We start from the raw sequence: 13,236 nt of genomic DNA on the forward strand, positions 1-13,236 counted from the left end.
AATTGTTAAAGGATCAAAGATACAAGGAGCATTATGTGGAATTTATGGAGGATATCATTAAAAGAGGAGAAGCAGAGGAAGTAAAAGATGTTGGGAGTGAAGGTAACACCCTGTTGCTTTAATATGTGATGTTGAGAAAATGTTTAATCAGTTCCATGTGTGTGAAGCAGACAGAGATTTTCTGCTTTTCTTGTGGTGGAGAAATGGAGACTTGAAAGAACAACCTAAAGAGTACAGAATGACTGTTCATTTCTTCGGAGCGTCATCATGTCCAGGATGTGTGAATTACGGATTAAAGCATCTGGCTGAACGTAACAAAGAACAGTACCCTTTGGGCTCTCAGTTTGTAATGAATGATTTCTACGTAGATGATGGTGTTAGAAGTGTACAAACGACAAAGGATGCAATTCAGGAAGCCAGAGAACTCTGTGCCATTGGTGGCCTTAGACTTCACAAATTTGTGTCCAATGATAAAGCTGTCCTGGAAAGTATTCCTCCCTCTGAACGAGTAATTAATGTAAAAGAACCTGATCTCTCATTTAATGACTCCTTGACAGAGTGAACATTGGGGATTCAGTGGAACATGGAACTTGATTGTTTTAAGTTTGATATTTGTCTCAAGGAACAGCCAGCAACTCGACGTGGAATCTTATCTACAATTGCATCGTTGTATGACCCATTAGGATTCTTGGCTCCATTCACCCTTCATGGTAAAAAAAATACTCCAGGAAGTATGCAGACAGGTTGGGATGATTCACTGAGTAATGAGTTGCAGCCAAGGTGGGAGTGCTGGAAAAGAGATTTGAGCGACTTGAAAAGAGTGAATATTCCCCGCACATATGCTCCTCCTGGGTTTGGAAAGGTAAAAGAAGTAGAGCTGCACCATTTTTCAGACGCTAGTACTAGTGGATATGGACAGTGCTCATATCTGAGATTGAAAAATGAAAGGGAAGATGTCCATGTTGCTCTTGCCATGGGAAAGTCCCATGTATCTCCTTTAAAGATCACAACTATTCCTAGGTTGGAGTTGACAGCTGCAGTTGTTTCAGTGAATGTCAGCAAAATCCTTAGAAAAGAACTTTGATATACTGACATCACAGAGTTTTTCTGGACTGACTCCAAGGTTGTTCTGGGATATATCAATAACGAAGCCAGACGATTCCACACATTTGTTGCTAACAGAGTACAAAGGATTCAATTAAGTGCAGTTCCACAGCAATGGAGATATGTTCCAACAAAGGACAATCCTGCAGATCATGTCTCAAGAGGTCTTACTGTGGATGAACTGATTTCATCTAACTGGTTCACAGGGCCAGGGTTCTTATGGAATAAGGAGATAGCACTCCCTCCTATTGAAGTTCCAGAACTGTTTCATCATAAACTGAAAGTCTTAAGCAAAGGCGTCCAGTTATCATCACACAATGATTTGTTCAACCTTGACCCATTTCTTGACATTGGTGGTGTGTTCAAGGTGGGAGGATGACTAAGTAATTCTTCTCTCTGTAGTCGACTCAAACATCCTGCAATTATTCCTAAAGACCATCATATTACAAAGTTGATCATAGCTGACTGCCACGAAAGAGTTAAGCATCAAGGTAAAGGGTTTACCATCAATGAAATCCGTTCAAAGGGTTTTTGTATCCCAGGCATCAATCGTACTGTAGCATCTTATGTGCGGAATTGTGTGACTTGTAGAAAACACAGCCGACCAACGGAAGAGCAAAAGATGGCTGACTTGCCTTCAGAGAGAGTGAATCCTTCACCACCTTTCACTTACTGTGGTATGGACTGTTTTGGCCCATTTTCTGTGAAACAAGGACAAAAAGAGTATAAAAGATATGGATTGATCTTTACTTGTTTCTCTTCCCGTGCCATTCATATTGAGATGCTTGATTCTTTGTCAACAGATTCTTTCATTAATGGCTTGCGTTGCTTTATTGCCTTACGTGGAGCAGTTTGGCAGATAAAATCTGATCAAGGAAGTAACTTTGTGGGTGCTAAGAATGAGTTGACTGAAGCCCTCAAAGACCTTGACACTGAGACGCTGAATAATTTCTTGGCTGAGAACCAGTGTGACTTTGTCATGAATGCACCATGTTCAAGTCATTCTGGAGGTGTATGGGAATGACCGATTAGGACTATCCGAAGTGTTCTCCAGTCTACGCTTTTAATTGCTTCTGAAAGGATTGATGATTCATCTCTATGAGCATTCCTCTATGAAGCAATGTCAATTGTAAACAGTCGCCCATTCACTGTTGATAACTTAAATGATTCAAATAGCCTTGAACTTATAACGCCAAATCATTTTCTTACCATGAAATCAACCATTGCCTTACCTCCCCCGGGCAAGTTCACTAAAGAAGATCTTTATGCTAGGAAAAGGTGGCGCCAGGTTCAGTATTTTGCTGAACAATTTTGGAGTCGTTGGCGTAAAGAGTACCTCTCAAATATTGTATTATATTATGGCACACCCATAAGATAAATCTTTTAATCAAGGATATAGTGATCATTAAGGACAATGATCTACCTAGGCATAAATGGTCATTAGGTAGGATTGTAGAAACAACCACAGATTCAGATGGACTTGTGAGGAGAGTTAGGGTTCGTCTTGGTGATAAAAATCTTGAAAAGAAGGGACAATGTGTTGCCCCGCCTCTGGAGACCTGTCAGACAGATTACTATCCCTGTAAAAACAGGATGAAATGAAAAGACAGAGTCGCATCTGCTCCTTCACAGCTCCTCTGTTGGTATGAGGAAGCATGCACAGTTCACCAGTCCATTCGCAACTCCCGGGCAAGAATATCAAAATAAGAGTCCTTTTTTCTGTCCATATAAACCAATATACATTTGACAGTTTGCACACTGCATAAAAAATAAGGTAATCATTGAACTTATATACAGATTTCAGAGAAAAATAAAAAACACAATTATATACATACTTTGTGTGTATCACACTCTCCCTGACAAAATAAGAAAAGCTCCAGTGACCAACCTCCTATATGTGCAATCAACACACAGGCACAGTGAAATTGTAAGGTAAGTATGTGTGAGGAGTGTATGAATTGGTATAACCAATTTGTGGTAGGCAATTATTTATACCCCAAACAGGTATGTGTGTGATTGGGTAAGCTGTCACTGCATTAAGTGTTGGGTATGGCTGTAGCACAGGCTGACCAAAGGTGTCATAAGTGTAAATCTGTCTTGGCCTTTTCTCTCTCGTAGACCTTCTTACTGCAGCTTCACTCCCTTCACTTGGACTTGCTACTTTCTCTGGCTCGACAAAAACAGCTGCTTCCCTCTCCTCATCCACATCGTCATCCACAGGTGGTACCAGGTAAGTACTTGGTTCTCTTTCTGACAAATTTTCAGGTACCCTTGATTCCTCCTTTCTGTGTATTTGATTGTATTCTTCCCTTACAGGTACTCGCTCAGGTAGACGGCTATTCCCTGGTTCTGTCCAGTTGACTGGGATTCTCAACCAGTATCCTCCTCCGCTATTTTCTTCATCCGAGTCTGTCATGTCACTGTTTCTGATGCTGTCTTTGTTGGGTGTCTGACTTCTTGTCTTTTTCTGTTTTCCAGGTTTCAGCGATCAAGGTGTCATTGTGGGAGCTTCCACAGGTAAGTCATTGACCAGCAGTAGTAGGTTCCGGTGCATCGTCCTGGTTTGGCTCCACCAGGCCGAAGATCAGGTCAACTGGAAGGTGAGGATGCCGCCCGTACAACAGATAAAAGGGGGAATACCCAGTAGACTCGTGCCGCGTGCAGTTGTAGGCATGCACGATTTGAGGTAAGTGCTCTTTCCACCTTTCTTTTTCTTTGTCTGCCAGTGTCCTCAACATCTGTAATAGAGTCCGATTTAACCTCTCCACTGGGTTTCCTTGGGGGTGGTATGGTGACGTTTGAGAGTGGCCAATCCCAGCAAACTGTTGGAGAGTGCGAAACAGTTCGTTCTCAAACTCACGGCCCTGGTCGTGATGTAACTTGGCCGGATATCCAAAGCGTGGAATGTAATCTTGGAACAAGCGTTCAGCTGCAGTCCGCCCTGACTTGTTCTTGGTTGGGTAAGCTTGGGCGAACCTTGTGAAATGGTCCATGATGACCAGGATATATTCATATCCTCCATGGCTCGGCTCAAGGTGCAGGTAGTCAATGCAGACAAGCTCCATCGGTGAGTGTGTTGTGATGCTACCCATGGGTGCTCGAACATGTACAGTTGGTTTCTTTTGTTTTATACATGGGCACTTTCTGGTCACATATTCTTCCACTTCAACTTTCATATATGGCCAATAGAACCGTTCTCTCGCCAGGCTCAACACTCGCTCTGTACCCACGTGTCCCATCTTGTCATGGAGGTGCTCGAGTGCCAGCTTTTTGTACTTGCTCGGCAAGACAAGCTGTTTTCTCTCCCTCGTTCTTCGGTATAGGAGTCCTCCCTCAAGATGTAGCTTGTTCCACTCATACATCAGCTTTCTGCTGGTTCCTGTCAAACCCCCCCTCATCTCATCTGTGAGAGTGACACCATCCTCCTTCCATTGTCTCACTTGAGAGATTACAGAGTCTTCTTTCTGGGCTTGAATCAGTTCATCTGGTCCTATTGTTGACAACCAGGTGGTAGGTTGACGTGGTTCATCCTCCCCAGTAGACATATACAGGGCAGCGACCCAGGCCACATCCTTCATCTTTGACACATGACTGCCCTCCCATGTTGCTTGTACTGCCCCCGTGGGTAGCTCTTCTGTGCACTCTGATGCATATACTTCGATGTCCAGAGGAAGACGAGACAAGGTATCTGCATCAATGTTGACTTTCCCTGGCCGGTATTTCACGTCGAACCGGAAGTCAGACAGCTCTCCGACCCACCGATGACCTACTGCATTGAGTTTTGCTGTGCTCATCACGTATGTCAGAGGGTTGTTGTCAGTGTACACTGTGAAATGTGGGGCATAGAACAGGTAGTCTCTAAACTTCTCGCACACTGCCCACTTCAATGCCAGGAACTCAAGTTTACCACTATGTAATCGGTAGTTCCTCTCTGTCGTCGTCAATGTTCTGGACCCATATCCTATTACTCTCAACCTCTCGTCTTGTCGCTGATATAGGATGGCCCCTAGGCCCCTTTCAGATGCGTCAGTGTGGAGCGTGAAGGGTAAGTTGAAGTCTGGATATGCCAGTATAGGTGGGCTTACTAACAGAATCAGAAATCAGAATCAGAAAAGAATCAGAAAGAGCTTTATTGCCAGGTATGTTGTTTACACATACTAGGAATTTGTTTTAGTGACAGAAGTTTCACAGTGCAACAGAGTAACAGCGACAAGACAAGACACATAATAAAGAGAATAAAAATAATAATATACAAATTTACAAGGTAGACAAAGTGCAAAAAAAGCAAAAAACAATATATAATATAGACAATTTGTATGTAGTTATGCAAATTTGAAATATAAATAAGCGTTTTATTTATATTATAATAATTGAACTTTCAGATTTCAGAGAAAAATAAAAAACACAATTGTATACATACTTTGTGTGTATCACAAACGTCTTGGTAGGTCTTCTGTTATTGAACGTCCAGTTCAGAAGTTGGTTTTATTGTTGGAGGGTTGTTAAATGTGTGTTTTCTTTTTGTTTTTTTTGTTTTGTTTTGTTTTGTTTTTAAACTGTATTTTGTATTTGTATTTTGAAATTTCACTCTAATTTTGAAATCATTCGTTTATTATAACTTATGATTTGGTGGGAGTGTAACGGACGGCTAACTTACAAAGGAGAGTTTTTCTAGCCTTCATCGATCCGTATCAAGCTTCCTTAAGGGACTTTTATTTTGATTAGCGACTTGATGCGCGACATTTGGACTGTATAAAGTGCGGCCCATTTCCACCAGGTGTATGTGTGCGTGTGCACGCTGATTGAAGGACGCAGCTTGCAATCCGTGATGTTGTGCATCCCACTAGAGGGTTATAAGGTAAACAAGTTTATTTTCTATTATTGTGTAACTGTATTGTTTTGTTGATGTTGGGTTTTGTGTAAGAGTTATAGTGTTTGTTGTTTGTTTTTTATTTGCTGTAGCTCTTACGGTGTCTACATGAGTGTCACGAATAAAACGCTAATGGAAACATCAGTTTAAGGAGTATCTGACCATCATTCCAGTGGGGTAGCAACAATAACCTATGAAATTACTTTCATTAATCTTTTAGTTTACCTTTGTAGTGAGAACAGTAGAAAAAAACAGAAAAATGGGGGATGAACGAGGGGGAGTTGGATTAGGAATAACAACTTAAACACCACCAGAACAATCAACACTCTATTTACCTTACATTCTTCCGATTATTTTATTTTTATTTTTTAGATGCTCCAAATCTTGATCTGCAGCACAGACCCATTTGTCTTTCTCCAATCTCCAAGTATAAAGCGACACCATCTACTTTAATATCAAGCATAGTAAAACGGATTAGTTATTGAGCTACCATTCAATTTTCATTGTTAATTTACCCATACCCCTCCAACCTAACCAGTCCGTTTATTTTCCATACATTGTAATTGTAAAATGAATACATTATTAGATAACTTGGGATTTGTATTTGTACGTTTGTGAAATACATTACTTGGACACAGTGACCTCTAAATTGTAATTTAGATACATGCATTTACTGTAAAGCTGCTTTGAAATGATATGTATTGAGAGAAGCGCTATACAAATAGATGTGAATTGAACTGAATTGGCTTTGACTGCTGCAGAAGTTATTTTGTCCTGCAGCAGTGATTTTCGCCTCCACTCTCGAAGCAGTTTATCTGTAGGAATGGAAAAGTATCCCTTTACTAACCCAGCAGTGATTTCTCTCTGTTCCTGCAGGAGCCCTTTCGTTTTCTCTTTTAGCTCCCACAGGAAATTCACCGCACAAGCTGCTTTATTTTTGTGGCAACAGCAAAAAAAGATTAAATCCTTTAAGTCTTGTGTACTTATTTCTTTGAACTACTCTTAGTTGACTGCCCAGCTTGCTGTCCTTGTAAATATCTTTTTGGGGGTTTAGCTCAGAGCTCGATCCGAGCCTCGGGTTCGAGCCTCCTTCGAGGACAGCAAGCCATTTTTGTTTACCATTAACTATTAAAGCGATAGTTCACCCAAAAATGAAACTTATCCCATAATTTACTCACCCTCAAGCCATCCTTGGAGTATATGACTATCTTCTTTCAGACGAACACGATCGGAGATATATTAAAAAATATCCTTTTTTAAATATCCTCCAAGCTTTATAGTGGTTGTGAATGGGGGGGTCACATTTTGAAACCAAAAAATGCATCTATCCATAAACAAAGTAATCCATACAGCTCCAGAGGGTTAAAGGGTTAATAAAGGCATTTTGAAGTGAAGCGATGCATTTTTGTAAGAAAAATATCCATATTAAAAACTTTATAAATTCAAATAACTAGCTTCTGGCAGACGACCATACGCATACTGCACACGTCAGTTTGCTGCGGAAGAGCACCCTCTGACCCGAATGCAGAAGCTCCCAGGAGAGAGCAAAACAAAACATCAGTCATTAATTAGATGTCAAATTAATAACACCAGAAGCTAGTTATTTGAATTTATGAAGTTTATATATGGATATTTTTCTTAAAAAAAGCATCACTTCACTCCAAAAGGCCTTCATTAACCCTCTGGAGCTGTATGGATTCCTTTTTTTTTTTTTTTTTTTTTTTTTTTTTTTGCCTTCATAGTGAAGCAGCAAGTGTTATTTCAGTAATTTTTCTGATAATATATCATCTCTGTTTTCTGTAGCTCACTACAGAATGGAAAAGAAGTCCACCAAGTAAACATTATTTTATTAGGTAAATGGATTTCCATTCTAATCAAAAATTAAATAACAAACATGATAAATGTAACCATTTAAAAGAAAAATGTTTTATTATAGCTTTTGTAGCAAGGGCACTGCCATCTTTCAGTACTACAACCTGTGGCATCACATCTTTTTTCTTTCAAATGGTTTCATTTATAGTGTTATAACATTTTAGATTAGACTGTAAATCCATTTACTAAACAATGTTAACTTGACTGCTTCATTTCCACTGGTGTATAGAACACTAGCTGTTTTTAGTAGTTTTATAGGCAAGTGTGATAACAGGTCGGTATTTTAATAGGATGGTCACATGTCTGTGAACCGGTTGTCACAGGACAGTCTGGGTAAAAGTCCATTTTGTAGACAAAGTCCACTGTTCTCTTTATGCCATTGTTACGATTTAATTTTTCAGTTTATATTGAAAATAAAAGCAAAAATCTCTCTATCTCTCTATAGCTTGCGAATATTGCAGGGACATTTTCACATTCAAACATGCATGCATATAGGCTACACTTAGAAATCATTTTCACATACATCTGTTCTGCATGCACACACATACTGATGAAATTCTGACAAAGAAACATTCTTTGAAGTTTGCATAAAGGTGAATGAAAGTACATTTCTATAATGTACTTAAAGTGCTCTATTTTTGCACACTAATTTTGTACTTAATATACTAAAAATCCTTCTTTAGTACTTAAGATAATTTTAAGAACATCTAAGTGTACTCACCATGAATATGAACTAAAATGTGCTTTTAATATATTATCTCTGTATTTATAAAAGGTATTTAGTTACCACTTGTAGTACACTGTAGGTATTTAATACAGAGATAGTATATTACAATATTAGTTCATATTCATGGTGTCTCAAAATAGCACAGTTAAGTACACTTAGATGTTCTTAAGATGATCTTTAGAAGTACTAAAGAACTATTTTTATAATATTAAGTACAAAATTAGAGTGTGAAAATAGTCCACTTTAAGTACATTATAGAAGTTCACCTGGGATGTCATGAGTTAATGTCTGCAAAGATAATATTTAACCTGTTATATTACCTGACATGACCCAGTTATAAACTTGTTTGTTCTTAAAAGTAAAAGCGTAGCAGATGTCTCAAGAACTTTTTTTTGTTTTTGCAATCATTTCTTGCAGATATCTTTTTTTTCCAGATATATTTTTCTATTTTAAGATGAACCTACATAATTTCATTATTATGTCAATACTGCTGATGATCTCAGAGGGTATGTATTATCAGTTTCTACTGAGTTATAATTTTACATATCTCTCTCTCTCTCAACAAAAACAGGGTCCCGTTTTCTCTGTCTTTTAGGCTTTCAGGTGAAAGGTCCCTCTGGTCCTCTGGTTGTTCCTCTTGGAGGTTCAGTGGTTCTGAACTGTTCTGTTGATAAACCCTTACTAATGGAGGGTCTGGAAGTAGAATGGAGAAGAGCAGACTCCGAGATTCTGGTGCATCTGTTTCAAGATGGTATGAGTAGATCAGAGGCCCGGCACCAGGATTATCATGATAGAGCTCATTTCTTTACTGAGGAGATTCGACATGGAAACTTCTCCCTCCTGTTGAACAGTGTGAGAGCTGAAGATGAGGGAAAATACAGATGTAAAGTCCACAGTGACCAGGAGTCTGATGAAACTGTGGTTGAAATAAAAGCTGGTGAGTGGGAAGGGTTTTGCAGATATTTTATGTAGCATTTCATGAAAATATATAAATAACTGTAATGCTGAGATTTTCATTGTTCATTCCTTCAGAGCGTTTGATAGTATCAGGATCAAATCGCTCCATATCTGCATATGCGGGTGAGGACATCACTCTGAGCTGCTCTGTGGACTCTCACATCCCACCTGAAGAGATTGAAGAGGTTTCATGGAAGAAAAAAGATAAAGATGAATTAATCCTGGTTCTCCTCTACCAAAACCATACGATTGAAGCCGATTCAGCATATGAGCGATATAGAGACAGAGCTGAGTTTTTTACGGATGAAATCCCCAAAGGAAACTTCTCCATCAGACTGAAGAATGTCAGAAATGAAGACAAAGGAGTTTACATGTGTCATGTGTTTGCTAGAGGTTTATCAGTCAATGCAACTGTAGTATTAGAACAACTGGGTGAGTCGACACACAAATACGAAAATCAATATGACCCCGTCACAGTTTGTAAAACTGCATTTTAATAGCAGCAGGAGTTATAATCGGTTCAATAAACCAATACTTAACTGTAATACTTTTCTGTGAAGTTGGTTAAGGAAATGTAACTCTTGTGTTCAGTAAATATCTCTGTTGTTTTCAGGTTTTTCTACGTTACACATAATGGTGTTGATTCTCTGCATTACTGCATCTGGATCTACACTTCTGCTCTGCTGTCTAATCTACTGCAGATCACAAGATAAAGGTATTCAAACAGTGAATTTTCTAAATCCTGCAGTCTCATATGGGGGAAAACGTCACTCTATATTTCTGCAAAGCTGAAATACTGTACATTATCACAAGTTCAATTCTCTGCAGTTCCCAGGTGAAATACCCCCTAGTGGTATTAAAAGCAGTCTCTTGCTCCTTCCACATATGTATATGTATATAACTCAATTTTACTTCCACATTAAATAATTTAGTAACATTATGGAAGTAGTTAATGGGAATTTTACTTCTCTATCATTCTGTATCCCTACTTTAGACAACACTGCAAGAAAACATGTCAGGACTCTTGGATGTCTTCATATATGTCTTCCAAATATAATTTTATTCTTTGCTTTTATCCTCTGGGGTATTATTGAAGGTGAGTGTTTCAGTGATCCCATATATACTGTATATTGCCAAGATATTGACACAAAATAGGAAGGCAATGTCGTTCTGACAGTTCTGAATTATAAGGAAGTTTAACAGTTAAATGCATTTAAGTGCATGATGATTATTGTCAGATTCTCATAATAAAACAGTCCAATTTTGTTTTAGGATCTCTGAATGAGACTATCTTTTCCTGTAGTCTTTACATTCTGAGGCCGCTGATGTTGATTTGGACTGCACCATATTTAGAGGACTTTCCAGGTGTGTGTGTGTTACATATAACAGGATTTTTTTTTTTTTTTTTTTTTTTACAATTTCTAGATTTCTGTATGTATCGTATACTTCCTTTATCTTTGTGTGAATTTTAATGCTTTCAATTTTATTACTACTGCTAACAAGATATTTTAAATTCTTCAAAATCATTTATTTTTACAGATATTTTTAGAAGATGGATTAAAGCTTCATTTTTTCATATAGATTTAGCTGTTTTTGTAATAGTTTATAATTCAGGTTGGTAAATCCAAACATTTCACAGCATTCATTATATCTTATCATGTTCATATTATTACATTATCAATGCACAATAACAACTGTTCCAAAATTGCAGATTTAAAAAAAAAAATCTTTCAAATTACATATTTTATCTAAAACAATATTATACAATACAAGTGCTATTATTTGTCATACACATCATATTAGTAACTTTTGAATGTTCTTGTGAGACAGTTTTTTTTAGACAAAAATGGGAAAGGATTGTACTTCTTGAAGAGACTGACAGAGTGGGTATAGTCATCCTGTTTGGAATACTAGTTCTTCTCTGTGTGCTCTTCATCATTAGACGTGAGTATTTTTGATTTGTTTTTGTAATTTAGCTTTGTGCGAAGTGTAACAGTTACATCAGTTTTGTAGAAATCTACATGAGGATTTCTGTTTGTGGTGATATATAGTGTGTTGGTGGTGATCTTTATTTTTTACTTTTGATGATCACAGTCTAAAAGCCTCTAATGTTAAATCACTATGCCTAACACAAATATGAATAAATCATTTACATGTTTCTTTAAAATGTTATATTATAGAGCTGACTAAACTCGGAGAGCAGAGGATGCCATGGCATGGAGAGATGATAAAATGGATATGTGCTAAATTAGAATATGTAGCTGCAATGTGCTTTTATTTTCTGATTTGGTTTCAATTCATCCTCCTGATGTTTGTATTTGGAATTACCAGTGGAGGTTAGTGACTCTATTTATTCAGCATATCCATATCACACAATATATGATGATTTTTAATGTTATCACCATCGATCTGATAAGAAAATCTGGTGAATATATATTAAAGCTGATAGATAATGTATTATTTCCTTCAGCTGAGACACTTTAGATGCACACTGTTAACCATGACAGTTTTGAATTATGATTGGAATCATTTTGAAAAGGAAAATACAGTTAAGTGCAACATGTGCAGTGCAAATCTGTCATATAGGCAACATAAAATTAAAATTAAAACACCACTGTTAATGTGAATTCATTCTATGCCCTCTATGCCCATGTTTTAGCGCATTGTTACAGGTAGAGCGCATCCACAATGGAGTTGACTCCAATCTCCTTGACTAAGTATGTTTGTGCATTCGCAGCCCTTTTTGTGTAGTGTAACTATAAGGTTTTTTTGTGATTTTATTGCCGTCTGAATCTAGAATGTCAGTGTTTTTCTTCCACCACCCATGTTAAAAATCCCCTGCCAAATTATCAACTGTTTTTTTTTTTAGCTTCACTGTAATTTTCATGCATTCTAACAAGAAAAATATTTCATCACTGTTCCACCTCAGTGGAAAGAGGAAGAAGGAAAAAAGCAGATAAACATTTTTACTGGGCCATTACCGCAATAAAATTTTAAAATGTATTATATACAATAACATAGGCTACATTAAAAATAAAATCAAGCAGATTTGTTTACCTCATGTAAATAAGAGGCTGTTCTAACTGTTAATATGGGTGCACTGCAAACAGTGCAAGCTATGTGTGAAACAGGCATTAGTGCATGTGTGCCATTGCACACGTTTGTATATTTTAATTACCTCTGAAGATAGTGGGGGTCGCGAGTCACTGGCATCATTATTTTGGGGGTCATGGGCTGAAAAGTTTGGGAACCCCTGGCCTACCTGACTGAAAGGGCTCATTATGCGGATATTTTGTCTTCTCAGGTGTGAATCACAGCATTATTCATGATGATTCACGCCTCCACACATACTGTGTTTCTTGACAAAAAGTGTCTTACAAAATCTAAATAAATATATTATATGAAGGAGTAGACAAGATCATTTTTACATCATTTTGAAGCAAAAACTCTAGTCTACAACCTCCAATACCCAGAAGTTTTGTGAACACATATTTAATATTTGTTTTTTGGCCTTATTTCAGTGACTTAAGTTTTTTGTTTTTTCAATAATCACGCATAAACGTTATTCCTTCAGAAATACAAACATGTACATACATGTTATTGTAGCCTAGTTTGTAGCTGAATACAGTGTAATGACACTTTTTCCATTAATATGTTTATGAACAACTGAAAAAAGCACAAATGTCAGGGCATGTCAAAACTTCTC

The 13,236-nt window shown here is 37.6% G+C and overlaps 1 protein-coding gene across 1 annotated transcript; it reads left to right on the forward strand.

Annotated features, from left to right (window-relative positions):
* Positions 1-8,949: 8,949 nt before the first annotated feature.
* Positions 8,950-10,243, forward strand: LOC125244514 (butyrophilin subfamily 2 member A1-like). The gene is made up of 4 exons (XM_048154585.1): positions 8,950-9,079; positions 9,169-9,510; positions 9,606-9,962; positions 10,122-10,243. The coding sequence occupies exons 1-4, from the start codon at positions 9,028-9,030 to the stop codon at positions 10,241-10,243; spliced, it is 873 nt and encodes a 290-aa protein (XP_048010542.1). The 5' UTR covers positions 8,950-9,027.
* Positions 10,244-13,236: the final 2,993 nt, after the last annotated feature.

This window comes from Megalobrama amblycephala, linkage group LG14 (genome assembly GCF_018812025.1).
Source record: "Megalobrama amblycephala isolate DHTTF-2021 linkage group LG14, ASM1881202v1, whole genome shotgun sequence".
NCBI classification, from domain to species: domain Eukaryota; kingdom Metazoa; phylum Chordata; class Actinopteri; order Cypriniformes; family Xenocyprididae; genus Megalobrama; species Megalobrama amblycephala.

Excerpts from the sequence above, each read along its gene's own strand:
- LOC125244514 (XM_048154585.1), top strand. The coding sequence starts at position 9,028 with ATGAACCTACATAATTTCATTATTATGTCAATACTGCTGATGATCTCA. Across the intron at positions 9,080-9,168 it reads ACTGCTGATGATCTCAGAGG|GCTTTCAGGTGAAAGGTCCC; the intron begins GTATGTATTATC and ends TCTGTCTTTTAG. Across the intron at positions 9,511-9,605 it reads TGTGGTTGAAATAAAAGCTG|AGCGTTTGATAGTATCAGGA; the intron begins GTGAGTGGGAAG and ends TCATTCCTTCAG.